The sequence below is a fragment of the Candoia aspera genome, chromosome 2 (assembly GCF_035149785.1).
Source record: "Candoia aspera isolate rCanAsp1 chromosome 2, rCanAsp1.hap2, whole genome shotgun sequence".
Taxonomy (NCBI): domain Eukaryota; kingdom Metazoa; phylum Chordata; class Lepidosauria; order Squamata; family Boidae; genus Candoia; species Candoia aspera.
The window spans coordinates 101734371-101746819 of NC_086154.1; the positions used below are offsets into that span (position 1 = coordinate 101734371).

The window sequence follows — 12449 nt, forward strand, 5'->3', positions numbered from 1 at the left end:
GAAAGGAGTTGAACCACTAAACCAGTTTGAACTGTCATTTAGAGTTGGTATCAATTAGTAGTCTCCTCTACAGTCTATTGACCAATGCAACTGAAATGCTCTCGAACAGTGAGATGACTGCCACCAGTGTGGGGACTGACAGGAATGTCTTTTCCGTTTTCCTGAGGACAGATGGGGTCTAAGCTTCATTCTCTGGTATCACATATGGCTAGCAGGTGGTGGTCACCCCTCCAGAGTCCACCATGCCCTGCCAGTGTCAAACAAGCAATTATTTACCTAGTGAGCCCGGCTCCTCTGTCTCTGGCACAGGTGCAGCTGACCCAGGGGGAAGAAACTGACATGCTGGAGCTATACGGCAGAGTGCCAGGAGGATCAGGTTTGGATAAGGTGAAGGTGGTTTTTGTGGTGGCAGAGGAAAGGTTAGTCTCAGGACCATGCAGTTCTGTGAGGGAAATCTGCTTAGGGAGATGTAGGAAATTAATATCAAATGGCTGAGAGGAGGGGGAGGAAGAACAGGAGGAAGAACAAGGAGGAGGCAGTGTTGGGTTGTTCCCTGCCCAGTGGTACAGTGGCAAGGGAGGCTCAAGCCTAGTGCCTGGGCTGGTCCTGGAGGGGTACGGGTAGAAGGAAGAGAAGTAGGGGTACAGGGGAGACTTGTCGTCTTCAGGGGATGGGTAGATGTAACAGGAATCCGACCAACTAGACGACACACCTTCCGTGCTGCAAAGGTCCAAAACAACAAAACAAAAAGGAAAAAAAAGAGCAGAGAGCATTTGTACAAGGAAGAACTGAACAGGAGTTCCAATCACAGCCCCAAAGCATGAGGGTGGCAGAACAGCAACCAAAAGAGTTGAGGGGGTTGGCAAAGTCCAGAGGTTCCCCCGGCCCGGTTTTTGCTTCCACTTGCAAATGTGTGACATGCGCCAGAAAGCAAGAGGTGGCCAGCACATCATTGCCTTTGCCAGCACCTGATCCCAAGACAGGATCTGTTTCTAAACAGTTGGTCGGAGCAAACACCCTAAGTTTGCAAATGCCCTGCATGGTTTTAATCTGTAGGAGCAGGGGAAGAGCAAGTTGATTTGAGAAATCTTTTAACTCTCTTTCCAGGACATGTTCATTCTGTTAGTGTTAATATGTTAGTTTCTGTAATATAGTACTGTAACTTATCAATGTCTTGGGAGCTTGGTGGTATGTATGTTCAAGAAAGAAAAAGGAAGGAAGGGAGGAAGGAAGGGAGGGAGGAAAGAAGGAAAGAGTAGGTCTGCTGGAAGGTCTATGTATTCACCACAAAATTACATTGCTTTTACTGTTTTGCAGTAGTAGTAAAAGGACTACAAAATGAGACTTTCTTATGAAGGAAGGAAAGCACCACCATTCCTTTACGGAACGTAATACACTAATATACAAATGCCTGAATGTGCACTGCAAACATAGAAAATTTTTTTTTAAAGACGTAAGTGGGAATCGGTGGTGGTAGCATTTTATATCCTACATCTGATGTCTTTTGTGCATCAGATGTAGGAGATTCATACTTTTAACATACACCCCAGAAGGCTTGTTTTCTGGGGGATCCAAGGGAATACACATCTGTCTCCAATTCAAACCTCATTTACCTGGGAACTGGCAGGTCATGATCTGAGGTTTGAACCAGCTGATTGAATTCCAACAGACGAATCAATCAAGACATAGGAAAGTGGTGCAGGAGAATAGAATATGCTGCCTTATTAGATTGCGACATTAAAACCAGAAATAGAACATTGGCAAAACAAACAAACAAATGAACAAAGTGAGGTCAGGAAGACTACAGAAGAAAGCGTAAAGAATTCAGCGGCACAGCATACTAACATGCAAAGGTAAGAGAGTGCTAAGATTTGCATGATGTAGGTGTGCGTTTGCAGGTGAGGGACACTTGACACTTTGCACCAGGAAAGCAAAGAAAGTGTGGAATGAATTCTAATGAAGCTGCATGTCATTAAGTCAAAGGTTGGAACTTAGACCCCTCTGCCTTTCTTTCCCTGAGAACCGACAGCAGTGCTGTTGAATGCAGGTAGGAGGAGTCCTTTTCTTGATTTTTATCCCTTGAAGCTGTCCCCACTCCAATTCTATGGGTACCACTTACAGCCAATGACGGTAGCGACATTAACATTTCAGACTTAGAAAGGAAGGTGCCCACGAGGCAGCCCAGAGAAGTCTTGGTGGGAATTGCACAGGGTGTCTGTGAAATCTGGAGGTTCCTGCAAGTGCTCGCACTTTGGAGCTGCAAAACACTGACCCCACCCAAGCCCACAAGAGCACCAAGAGTACGCCCACCCACTTCTCAATGGCATGGTGGGCCCACTATTTTCAGGAGAACCGTAAGGGAATCCCCTGCAGCATATTGCTATATGACCTACTGGACCAATGTTATTTCATCACAGCGGATCAAAAATAAGCAGCACTGTGTGCCTAAACACTGGATGGAGATCCCTTTGCCCCAATGATCTCTCCCAAGGGAGGCAAGTCTGTTCCTCCCTGCCCTGTTTAGTGTAAGAACTGCAGGCCCTTTTGCCCATTTTTTGCCAGTCAAGACTTCCGAGCTGTCAAAAAGAGTAAGCACTTTTCAAGATGACCACAGTTAATATGAGATAATCTGGAGATTTTAATCCAAGTTGGAAAATATTTATTTCCATGCAGCACAATAAATATACAGTATTGTGGGATATCAGTCACATCTTTTGAGCTATAGGTTAATTCTTTCTTCAGACATTAAGATGGGTACATTCAGTCTGCTATTGGTAAAAAGAGCAAAGCAAGTAGCAGATGCTGTAAGGGAAGAGGAAGATGGGAAGCAGGATAGCACATGGCCATGAGAATTTAACCTCATGTGACTGCATCAGAACAAAAATCAGACTGGACAAAGTGACCACAGTGTCAAAAATGATGCCTTGTTGGAAAGAAAAAGCCTTGCAGAACTTCAGCTGCAACCAATGGCAACTGGGAAAAAAATCAAACAGAAAATGGAGACCAAATGGAACAATGAAGGTGCCCCTTTTTTCCATATGCAGAATCTTCATTTATCAAGGAGTTCAATCCAAATTTTGCTCAAGACTTTTCCTGTATTTTCAAGCTGCCAGTTTCAATGTTTCATCACTACGGTTTCCCAAGATGGCTTGTCTCTAGTGTTCATCCCAGTGCTGTCCCCCAACCACTGGTTCTAATGCCCATTCTAAGTGACATGCAGGACATTAAAAGTCTAATTCCACCCTTTCAGGTAAGGAGCTCATCTATGGCAGACACACAGACCAGAACCATATGCGTGATTCTGATGGAAAATTCGACTCTTTCAATGCATCACGATGGCAATTATAAGACATTTCATGTGACATTCTTGCTACAAAACTGACTGTATACCACAAAATAACTTGTACTTTAAACTATTGATTTAAAACTCCAGAGCTAGAATTAAAAAAAAATACTGGAGGGTAGCACTAAAATAGCATCTCCTCTAGTTTAATTTTGCTTTGCTGTCCTGCACTGAAAAGAGTGCACTGAAGTTTATAGAAAGTCCTTGGCAAATTTTCAAGGATGCTGGCTGGAGGACCTAAATAGTTGGCTAGATCAAGAGGCTATCATGATGGAAACCCAAAAGATTAGTGGTAAAGCATAAAAAATGAATAAGGTACTATTATATGATATTGATGTATTAACCAATGGGCTATTCCTTCTTCCCCAGAAGGTAGAGAAGGAAATAATAGGGTCTGCCCATCCCCCTGTAATTACCCATTAATTTCAGAGGGGAAAGTATAGAAGAAAACTGTTCTGTTTTACATTATTGGTGCCAATTGCCCTTGCCATCTAGTCTCTTTGGAGAATTAAGGTTTTTGCTCTCATTCATTCACTGAACGTACTGTCATTTTGTGCCTGAATTTTCTCTCTTGCTCTCTTTCCTCCCCACCCCCACCCCCACCCCCACATACAGACTGAAAGCTGAAGCATAACAAAAGAAAGCCAATGCAGGCATGGGAGTGGCAGATGTGTTCATGGACCACAGAACACAATGGTAGCAATCGGTGTTGCTTCCAGCACTTACCTTGCTCGATCAACCCCTGATGGGAACCCGAAGCTAGTTGGAGTAGGGGAGGGAGTAGCTGAAATGTCAAGAGATTGCTCAGGGATTGGTGACTGAGGAGTAGCAGCAAGATCACAAGGCGGAGCAGGGGGCTGCATGGCAGGAGGGGTGGAGGATGCCTTACGAACTATGGAGGGGCCTCTGCGAGCCACCCAAGAGGTGTCCATCACCCGGACGCCCATGCTACGGGGGGGAACACAGAGATAAACCCTTACCATCTTGGAAGCAATACAGTATAAAATACACACATACACACACTGCGGTAGAAAGGAGGGGAACCCATCTGGGTGCATCTAGGTCTGTAATCCTGAACAGACTCCCTTTCCATGAGGTGCTGTATACAGACAGGATGAGAGGGAGCCAAAAACATGGAATGCAGACATCATTTAGCCAGGGAGAAACCCATTGCTTTGAAATTCCACTAAGTGGTCCTTCAAGTTTACCCCCTGGGATGTTAAAGAAAACAATAGAAAGGCATGGTTTTCTAAGCAACTCTCTTCCAAGGCCTCAAAACTTTAGGATTTTGGCTACCCCTAATCTCTTGATTAGAGAGAAAGGAGCAGTTTGGCCATGTACATACATATTCTTTAAGCCAAGAAATGTTATGCCACTGTAGAAAGTTTTCAGGGCATTGCTCGGTTATGTTAAAAATGCAGAGAAACCCTTGCAATCACTGAGAAACTTCAAAAGCAATTATCTTTTAAGCTTTACATCTACAGAGGGTTTTCCAGAGTAACAGCCAGGAGCCTGTGGATGAAGAGGAGCCGCAACCCTGAAAATAAAATTCCGACCAAAAAGGAAACTTTGGGGAAACAATTTCTATTTTTATAACGTGCAGCTAGGATGGCTGCACATACCTTCCAAAGAGAAAGGAAGATGTCCTTTGCACTAGAAATCAATGGCATTACAGGAAAGTGAAAGGGCCTATGCTCAGTGACTGGAGCATATGCTTTGCATGCATGAAGGACCTGGGTTCAATCCCCATCACCACTTTACACATCATAGGCAGCAGGACTGTGAAAGGTCTCTATTTACGGTCTTATGGAGCCTTTGCCTCTACATTAAGTAGCTCTGATGTCCAAAATGTACTCCAAATATTTGCTCCGTTCAGACTGCATGGAAGGAGAAGCTGGCTTTAATGCTGCCTTGCCATGACTCTTAATTGGGCAAAGGAGGGCTCTGTCTATCAAGGCCATGGGTGCTCTGAACAGGCTGGGTTTGGATACTGAAAATAGGGATGGTCCAAGAGCTACCCAGAAGATACTGTACCTTTGGATTTTCCTAAGGCTGCATGGACAGAAACACACAGACATTAGTGTAACACAAACTAAGGCCAAATCCTGCACCAGCGGGGCTATATTTGGGGAAAAGCCAGCAAGATTTAGGAGTGCAGCATGAGAAAAGCTTGGGAATCAGGTCCATCCAGCTGCAGAGAAGCATATTACTATGCAGAAAGCAGGGTGTTCAATGAAAAGAGCCAGAGGAAATGGAAGGATTCTGGGAAAACTTTGATTCCCCCACACCCCTTCTACATGTGTAAGAGATTATGCGGAGGGATAGAGATGAAGCAGATTTCAGGAATGTACAAGTGCTGCCCTGAGTCTTGTGAGGCTAGGAAGCCATATGGATCTATACAATGGATGAATACATGAATGAAATGGGGATGTACCCTAATTTGTGTGTGGTTCTTCTCTCTGGATCAAGGGAGTTAGGTTTTGTTCTTAGGAGCTAATGTTTCATGTCTGATGTAGAGGCAATACTGGGAACTGAAAGCTATTGGTGCACATGGAAAGCTTTAAGAATCAGCCTGCCCTGTCTCCCAAGCCACTGTGTACTCTCTGCATTTCTTCCTGCTTGGGCTCGTCCCATCACAACTCCTTTGGGGCATCTGGGAAATGCCTTGAATATAATTTCTTCTGTATTTGTATAGTCACTGATAGAATATAGTTCTGTGACTGGAATTATATGTCATATGTCATGCAAAAGTTAAAAACAGGTATTTGTATTTCTGCCCATTCCTAAAACCTTGGTTCAAAATACAAACAAACAAACAAATAGGGTTCAATATATACTACACCCACCCAATATATATACTATACCAATATATATACAATATACAGTATGTTCAATATATACCACACCCAATACCTAGAAAACGGTAAGAAAAATATACGACAATCCTCAACAGTTTAATGCAAATTTCAAAGGTGCCCCAGATACAATCTTACAGGGCTCTGGGTTTGGGGTTGAGAAATTTTGACCTGCAGCATCTGAATGCAGCCTCTCATTAGATGGAATGGCCCAGACAGGGTAAAGCACAAAAAGTGTGTGTGAACTCCTCCCAGTTTTGCCTCTGGCTCTCAAAGGATTTCTCCCAGAGACCTCTGGCTCTTTATTAGAAAAGAAATGTTCCCAGTCCCTGCTTTAGGGAATCTCCATTAGGAAACAGAATCCGTACTATCCAAACTTATTCCCCATTTATAAAAGTTAAGTGTGTTTAATATGTTTCTTCTAGCCACTGCAGGCCGCAAAATGTGTCTAAGGTTTGTGGTAGATTAGTTCATTGTTGATAAACCAGACTGGATATTTTTGGGAAGAGCCCATATGTGGGACATTAGCAATCCATGTTTGCTACTTGACCATTTTATCATTCAGTGTGATGTGCAGATGTAATTGGTAACACAAAGATAACAAATTCTGCTCTTGATGATTCCTTGAAATCAACATAAATCATAAAGAGGAAGATACTCCATGTAGAAAATGCAGGGTGAGAGATAATAAAATCTTTGGAAAGGCATGAAAAATTTAAAGATCAACTCTAGGTAAATTAGTAAGCTGTATCTAAACATATGTAAATATTAAAATGTGCATTAATGTATGGCTGTGAGACTTAAATCAGTAAGCCTCACTGAACCCATGTAGGTTGACATTAATTAATTAATTAATTGATTAATTTTATATCCTGCCTCAATCAAAGTGACTCTCGGCTTTGAATTACATTGAACATTGCTATGATTATTCCATTAGAATTCTAATCACAGACTAAGAGTTTACTACAAACTATTTATTAGAATTCTGGAAGGTCAGGCAGGCTACAAACTTTGGGTTTTTCTCTCTTCTGTAAATTGAATTTGACAAAACAAATAGCCAAAATTTGTTGCAGATAGTTCATCATGCAAAAGAAAGATTGTCTTAACTTTTCCTGCTGATGAAGATCAGCTTGTTTATTTTATTATTTAGGCCAGAAAAATAAAATATCAAACCAAACCTTAGCTATTCCTTCCAAAATGATCAAAGGACACTAAAGGTTACTCTTTATAAGTTTTAAATCAACAAATTCATATGTTAAACTGAAAAATAATTAAAATTGATTAATGATAAATCCAAATAATCAACTTTGTTTCTTTCACTGATATACTGTGCATGTCTTCATAAGAGCACACAAACTGTATTTACAACATCTGCAACATTTTAGATTGTTACTTTTTCTATTTTTATACATAAACCCTCAATAAAATTTTGAAGATAGGCAAATACTTAGCTCTACAAGTGATGAGCCACAGAGTGTATCCAACCACCTCAGAGGTTTTCACCCCTAAAACTTGGCTGGTATTTGGGGCAGTACTGGGGTGGGAGAGGGAGAGTTTGCAGTTAACAATAAAATGTGACCTGCCTCATACCTGGGAAACCAATCTGCCTGGTGCAAGGACTTGTATCTGTTGTTGGGCTATGGACATAGAATATGCATCTGCCCATCCTGCTGTTCATCACCTTTCCTGAACTGGAAGAGGGGATCTCTAGTTTAGAGGAATCCTAAAAAAGTGGCCCTGAGAGACCTCAATAGCTATGCACAAGCTACCTACTCATGGCTGGCCATTCTATTAAGGCTCCGATCTAGCTTTCAAATGGCAAGTTGTGGAAGGTTGCTCATAGGGCCACTCCTGAACATCTTGTCTGATTACAAGAAGTCCAAAACACTCCCTGGTTTTCTCAAATGGCAATGAGAACTAATACATAGCTGGAGCGCTGGTGGCACAAATCTGGCAGCGAATGTGATCCTATCCAGGTGAAGCACTGTTTGCTACTATTGAGTGGTAGAGATTATGGCAGTGAAGAGGGTTAATGCTGGGTTTACTTTACACATCACAATCTCAGTGAACCACGCAGCAGGACTCTTGGGTGGTTAGTAAGCTGTTCAGGGAATGTCTGGAGACAGACTAAACATCACACTCAGTGGCTTACTGCAGTAGTTGGCAAAGCATTTTGAGGGCAAAACTACACAGATTTACTCCAAATTAGTCTAGTTTGTCCAAACAGAGCTTCTGCGGATCAGCAGAGTTAGGAGATCAATTTCACACACCTATAGGATTCTTCCTGCAATCAGATTCAGTTCCGCCTGTTAGATTATGCAGGAAGGGGTTCCTTGTTGCCTCACATTTTTGGGATGTCAGTGGGATGGTTGCTTTTAGGAAGTTATTAAAAATGGAGCTTTTTCAAAGAGCCTTTAAGTAAGATCACCTATGCCTCTTGTTGTTTTCTCCTACGTGGGATTTGTTTTTGTTATTTGGACTGTGCATTGTTTTAATCCTGTTGTTTTTATTGTGACACCGTAACCACGGCGAGTTACAAGATTGTAGCAGGATAAAAAAATGAAGGAATGAATGAATAACTGTGGTCTGAGAAGCAGACAAGATGGATATAAGAATCAGGGCATCTTGATTAATAAGAACAAGCAGGGAAGGTTTAACTGAATAGATCCAGAGAACGGTTAATCCTTCTTTATGCAATGGAGAGATGCTTACTAAAAGAGGTGGGTACAAAGTTTTCTGAAGAAGCCTTCCCTTGATCCTGAGACTTTAGATAAATATTGCTCAGTAGTGATCATTCCTTTTTGGAATTTGTGCGTGTAGATATAGATACATGCATGTGTGCATGTGTGATAATTTGTACACTGTTCTGATATCGCTTAGAAAGTAAGAGTGGTATGTATGTATATATTATGATATGATATGATATGATATGATATATGATATGATATGATATATGATATGATATATTATTTAAGCTGAGCTCTACTCCTGGTGACTTTTTAGTTAGCAAGATTGAAGTGGCTTGCCACTGCCTTCTTCTGGGATTTTAAAAAAATTTCCCAGTCCTGCCTATAGCCCTGGCATTTGCTGTTTGTCTCTTCCAAGTAGTAACCAAGCCCAACGCTGCTTAGCTTCTAAGTCCAGACAAAGTCACCGAGGTGCTGCCACCTTCTAAGGCAACAAATAATGATAACCATTTGTTTTCTTTTAAGAATGAAAGCCAGTCACCTATCTCCTAGAATATGGAGATGTTTGCCAGTATTTGTTGATCTATGTGCAGACAGATTGGAGAAAATATGCAGGTCATTATTATTAGACAATGAAGGTTCAACAACACCCACAGGTTAAACTGGACAGTTTCTGCACAGGGAAGCTAGAAAGCCTTTGCACTCTCACTAACAAGACTGGATAGCAAGAGCCTCAAGAACTATTGCTGCCCCAAGCACTATGGTGGGTTCACATGCCAAGCTAAACCATGATTTGAATTAAGTTTATGCTATCATACTATGACAGAACCAAACCATAGCATAATTTCTGAACCCAGGGTACACATGCTCAGGCCAACAGCATTTGATTAACTTTAATCTACTTTTGCATTCCTTATGGCAGTAGGAAACACATGGTAAGAATTAAGCATCCTTGGCTAAATTGTCATAGTACAAGGAGATGGTGTAAACAGGATCTTGTAAGTATCACAGTGGCCAGACTTATTTTTTCATCCATGCCAGTACTGGTCTTTCACTCTCACTTAGTCTTTGATGGTAACAGAAGCAAGAGAGCCAATGATGGTAGATTGCCAGTCATGGAAGAGATTGCTTCAGGAATCTCCTAGCACAACTTCCCTTTACTGAAACTAACCTTTCTCACCTAGCGTGACCAATAGAACAAATACAACTAGCAGAGACCAGGACTAGTCAGGCAGTTAGGCAGGCAGGCAGGCAGGCAGGCACAATAGTAAATTTCCTTTCAACAGGCCACAAGTCTGATGCCTGGGAATGGAAGAGACACGTAAGAGCAGGGTGAGATGTTAGTGACAAGGTGGTGAGGCATCTGTACTCCTTAAAAACATGAGTGTTAATTCAACTAGGCAGTAGCACTCTGAGCCAATGTAGCATTCCCTAGCTTGCACCCCAGATTGTCCCCATACTCCTCTCACAGCAAAGCAAAAGAGCCCCTACCCATCCTTCTTGTAGAACTCAAGCATCATGTTGTCAGTGGCCACACTGAGTGGTCGCCGGGTCTGATCTGAGTGCTTGTGGTCAGCATGATCCATATCGGGTGATGGCATAGAATTGTAGTTTGCGTTGTGGTTCACGTGCACGGGGCTTCCATAGTTTCCAGTCAAGTTGAATTCAATGTCTAATTTGGAGAGAGGGCAAAACAATCATTCACTGCATGTGTTACAAACAAAGGCCTAGTATGGACTAGCTTCAATCTCAGAGAATTTCCAGTAGGAAATACTCTCCATCACATACACACAAAGTTTTAATATGAGAAGGCAAACTAGCAAATTCTTATGGGACTTATCAGGTGATAGCACTTTTCAAGAATTAAACATAAAAAGGAGGCATAAAGCCACAACATCTTGGAATAATCTCCAGCAGATTGGTATCACAATCCTTATCTTCAAATTACAGTCTTAGACACTGTGGCCCTGGCTAATTGTTAGAGAGATACTAGTCATCTGGGAAAGTACAGTAGGTAGTGGTTGAGAAAGGGCTGCACAAGTGCTAGAACTGATGTCTAACTTTCACTACCAGCCCTAACTTGGTCCAACCCTGCCTGGCAGAGGCACCCAAAAACAGTAGCTGGAAGAAAAGTCTCCTACCTCCTGGAAAGAACCAATCAGCATGCTGGATAAGGGGTTCAATAATTGCAACTATCTGTAGGGAGACCGTTGCCATCATCTCTGTGATGTTTCTGAAATGAAAGAAGAGATTTACAAAGACAAAGTCATGAGAGTGGGGAGGTCAGATTCTTTTGAGGTCCACAGTGACTGAACTGAATGACAGGCTGGAAAAACTTGAAGATCTGCTGCTTCTAATTTCAGGTTAGCCTTCTTTGTATCCTGCTTCTACTCCCTGCCTTGTGCCAAAGTCCTTTTGCCCCAGTCTAGCCCAATCGCCATGTCCCATTCTCTAAAAACATTTTTAGGCACATGAAACTGTTAAGATGCAGTAATCTGATCAAAGTATTCCTATTAAAATCAACATCTGCAAAGTGTAGACAATACAATCTTGTCCCAGAGTTAAAATAGGTAGCATTTTAAAACAGCAGAGCCCTAAACTTCAGCCTCTTACCCTTCTGTCTGAGGCCAGAGAAGGTTTGGCCCCAGCACAATGGCTATGTTGCTTGGTGTCATTTTGTTTGCATCTTGATACTCGGTTAAGTTTGCAAGGAATTTGATCAGGTACCTGCAGTGGAATGAAATGGAGTTAAAACTGAGGTGAAGAAATATAGATGCTGGGGCACAAACCATAAATTCAGTCTGGTTAATTTTATTTGCTAAACTGCCATCAAGCACATGCTTTATCTTACATGAGTACATGAGATGAAAAAAGGGGGTAGATAAATAAAATATCTCCTCCACCTTCAGAAAAGGTGTCAAGATATACCTCTTTACCATGACCTCCTGCAAGAGGGAAGAATGGAGCAATTGACACCATCCTGAAATGAGGACACCTTAAAATAACAGCTTAGATGGTGATGGTCCAATATAGGTATGAGCCTGCCATCCTTAGGAAAAGTAAAATACCTAGAAATGGATATATTTATCCATCTACAATATTCAAAGTAACTCACTGGGATTTAAAGTAACACTGATCCAACTTGTTAGTATTCTGGACCAGGCCTGAGTTTCAACACTTGGCAAGCCTGCATCCAGCCTCAGGATTACCTTAGACAGGCACTTGGGAGCACCTATTACGGCCCTCGGGAAAGATGGCAGAATCTGTTCATAGGTTGTAAAATGTAAAGGTGGACCAAACAGTGGCACTCCCCTGTGCTTTCAAAGCAGCATGGGTAAATTAAGCCTTTTAATTTCCTATTGCTTTGGAAAACCACCCGTAGGTACTTGTACTGATTAACCTGTTAGATTGTATACTTATTAATTGTCCATTTGTGCCTTCATCTGCTGTTGGAAAACACTAAAATGTTTGTTTTTTCATAATTTATGATCAGATGTTCACTTTTACAAAAGGATGCCAAAGTCTTCAGTGCTCATCTCATGCCAAATTGCATTTATTACTGCA

General features: G+C 41.9%; 1 protein-coding gene across 8 annotated transcripts in view; it reads right to left on the reverse strand.

The window, feature by feature from the left end:
- Window positions 1-12449, reverse strand: part of ARHGAP44 (Rho GTPase activating protein 44) — a 130173-nt gene that overhangs the window by 10015 nt on the left and 107709 nt on the right. For 5 of the 8 annotated variants that reach the window (XR_010067170.1, XM_063292605.1, XM_063292602.1 and 2 more), the window contains exons 14-18: window positions 11499-11617; window positions 11027-11118; window positions 10377-10557; window positions 4070-4291; window positions 277-720 (exon numbers count right to left, since the gene is read on the reverse strand). Coding sequence is in view for 7 of the 8 variants with exons in the window: in XM_063292605.1 (XP_063148675.1) it covers window positions 277-720; window positions 4070-4291; window positions 10377-10557; window positions 11027-11118; window positions 11499-11617 (1058 nt within the window). In the remaining variant the exon portion in view is untranslated. The remainder of the gene's footprint in view (window positions 1-276; window positions 721-4069; window positions 4292-10376; window positions 10558-11026; window positions 11119-11498; window positions 11618-12449) is intronic. The other 3 variants (XM_063292604.1, XM_063292606.1, XM_063292608.1) reach the window with 3 other exon arrangements.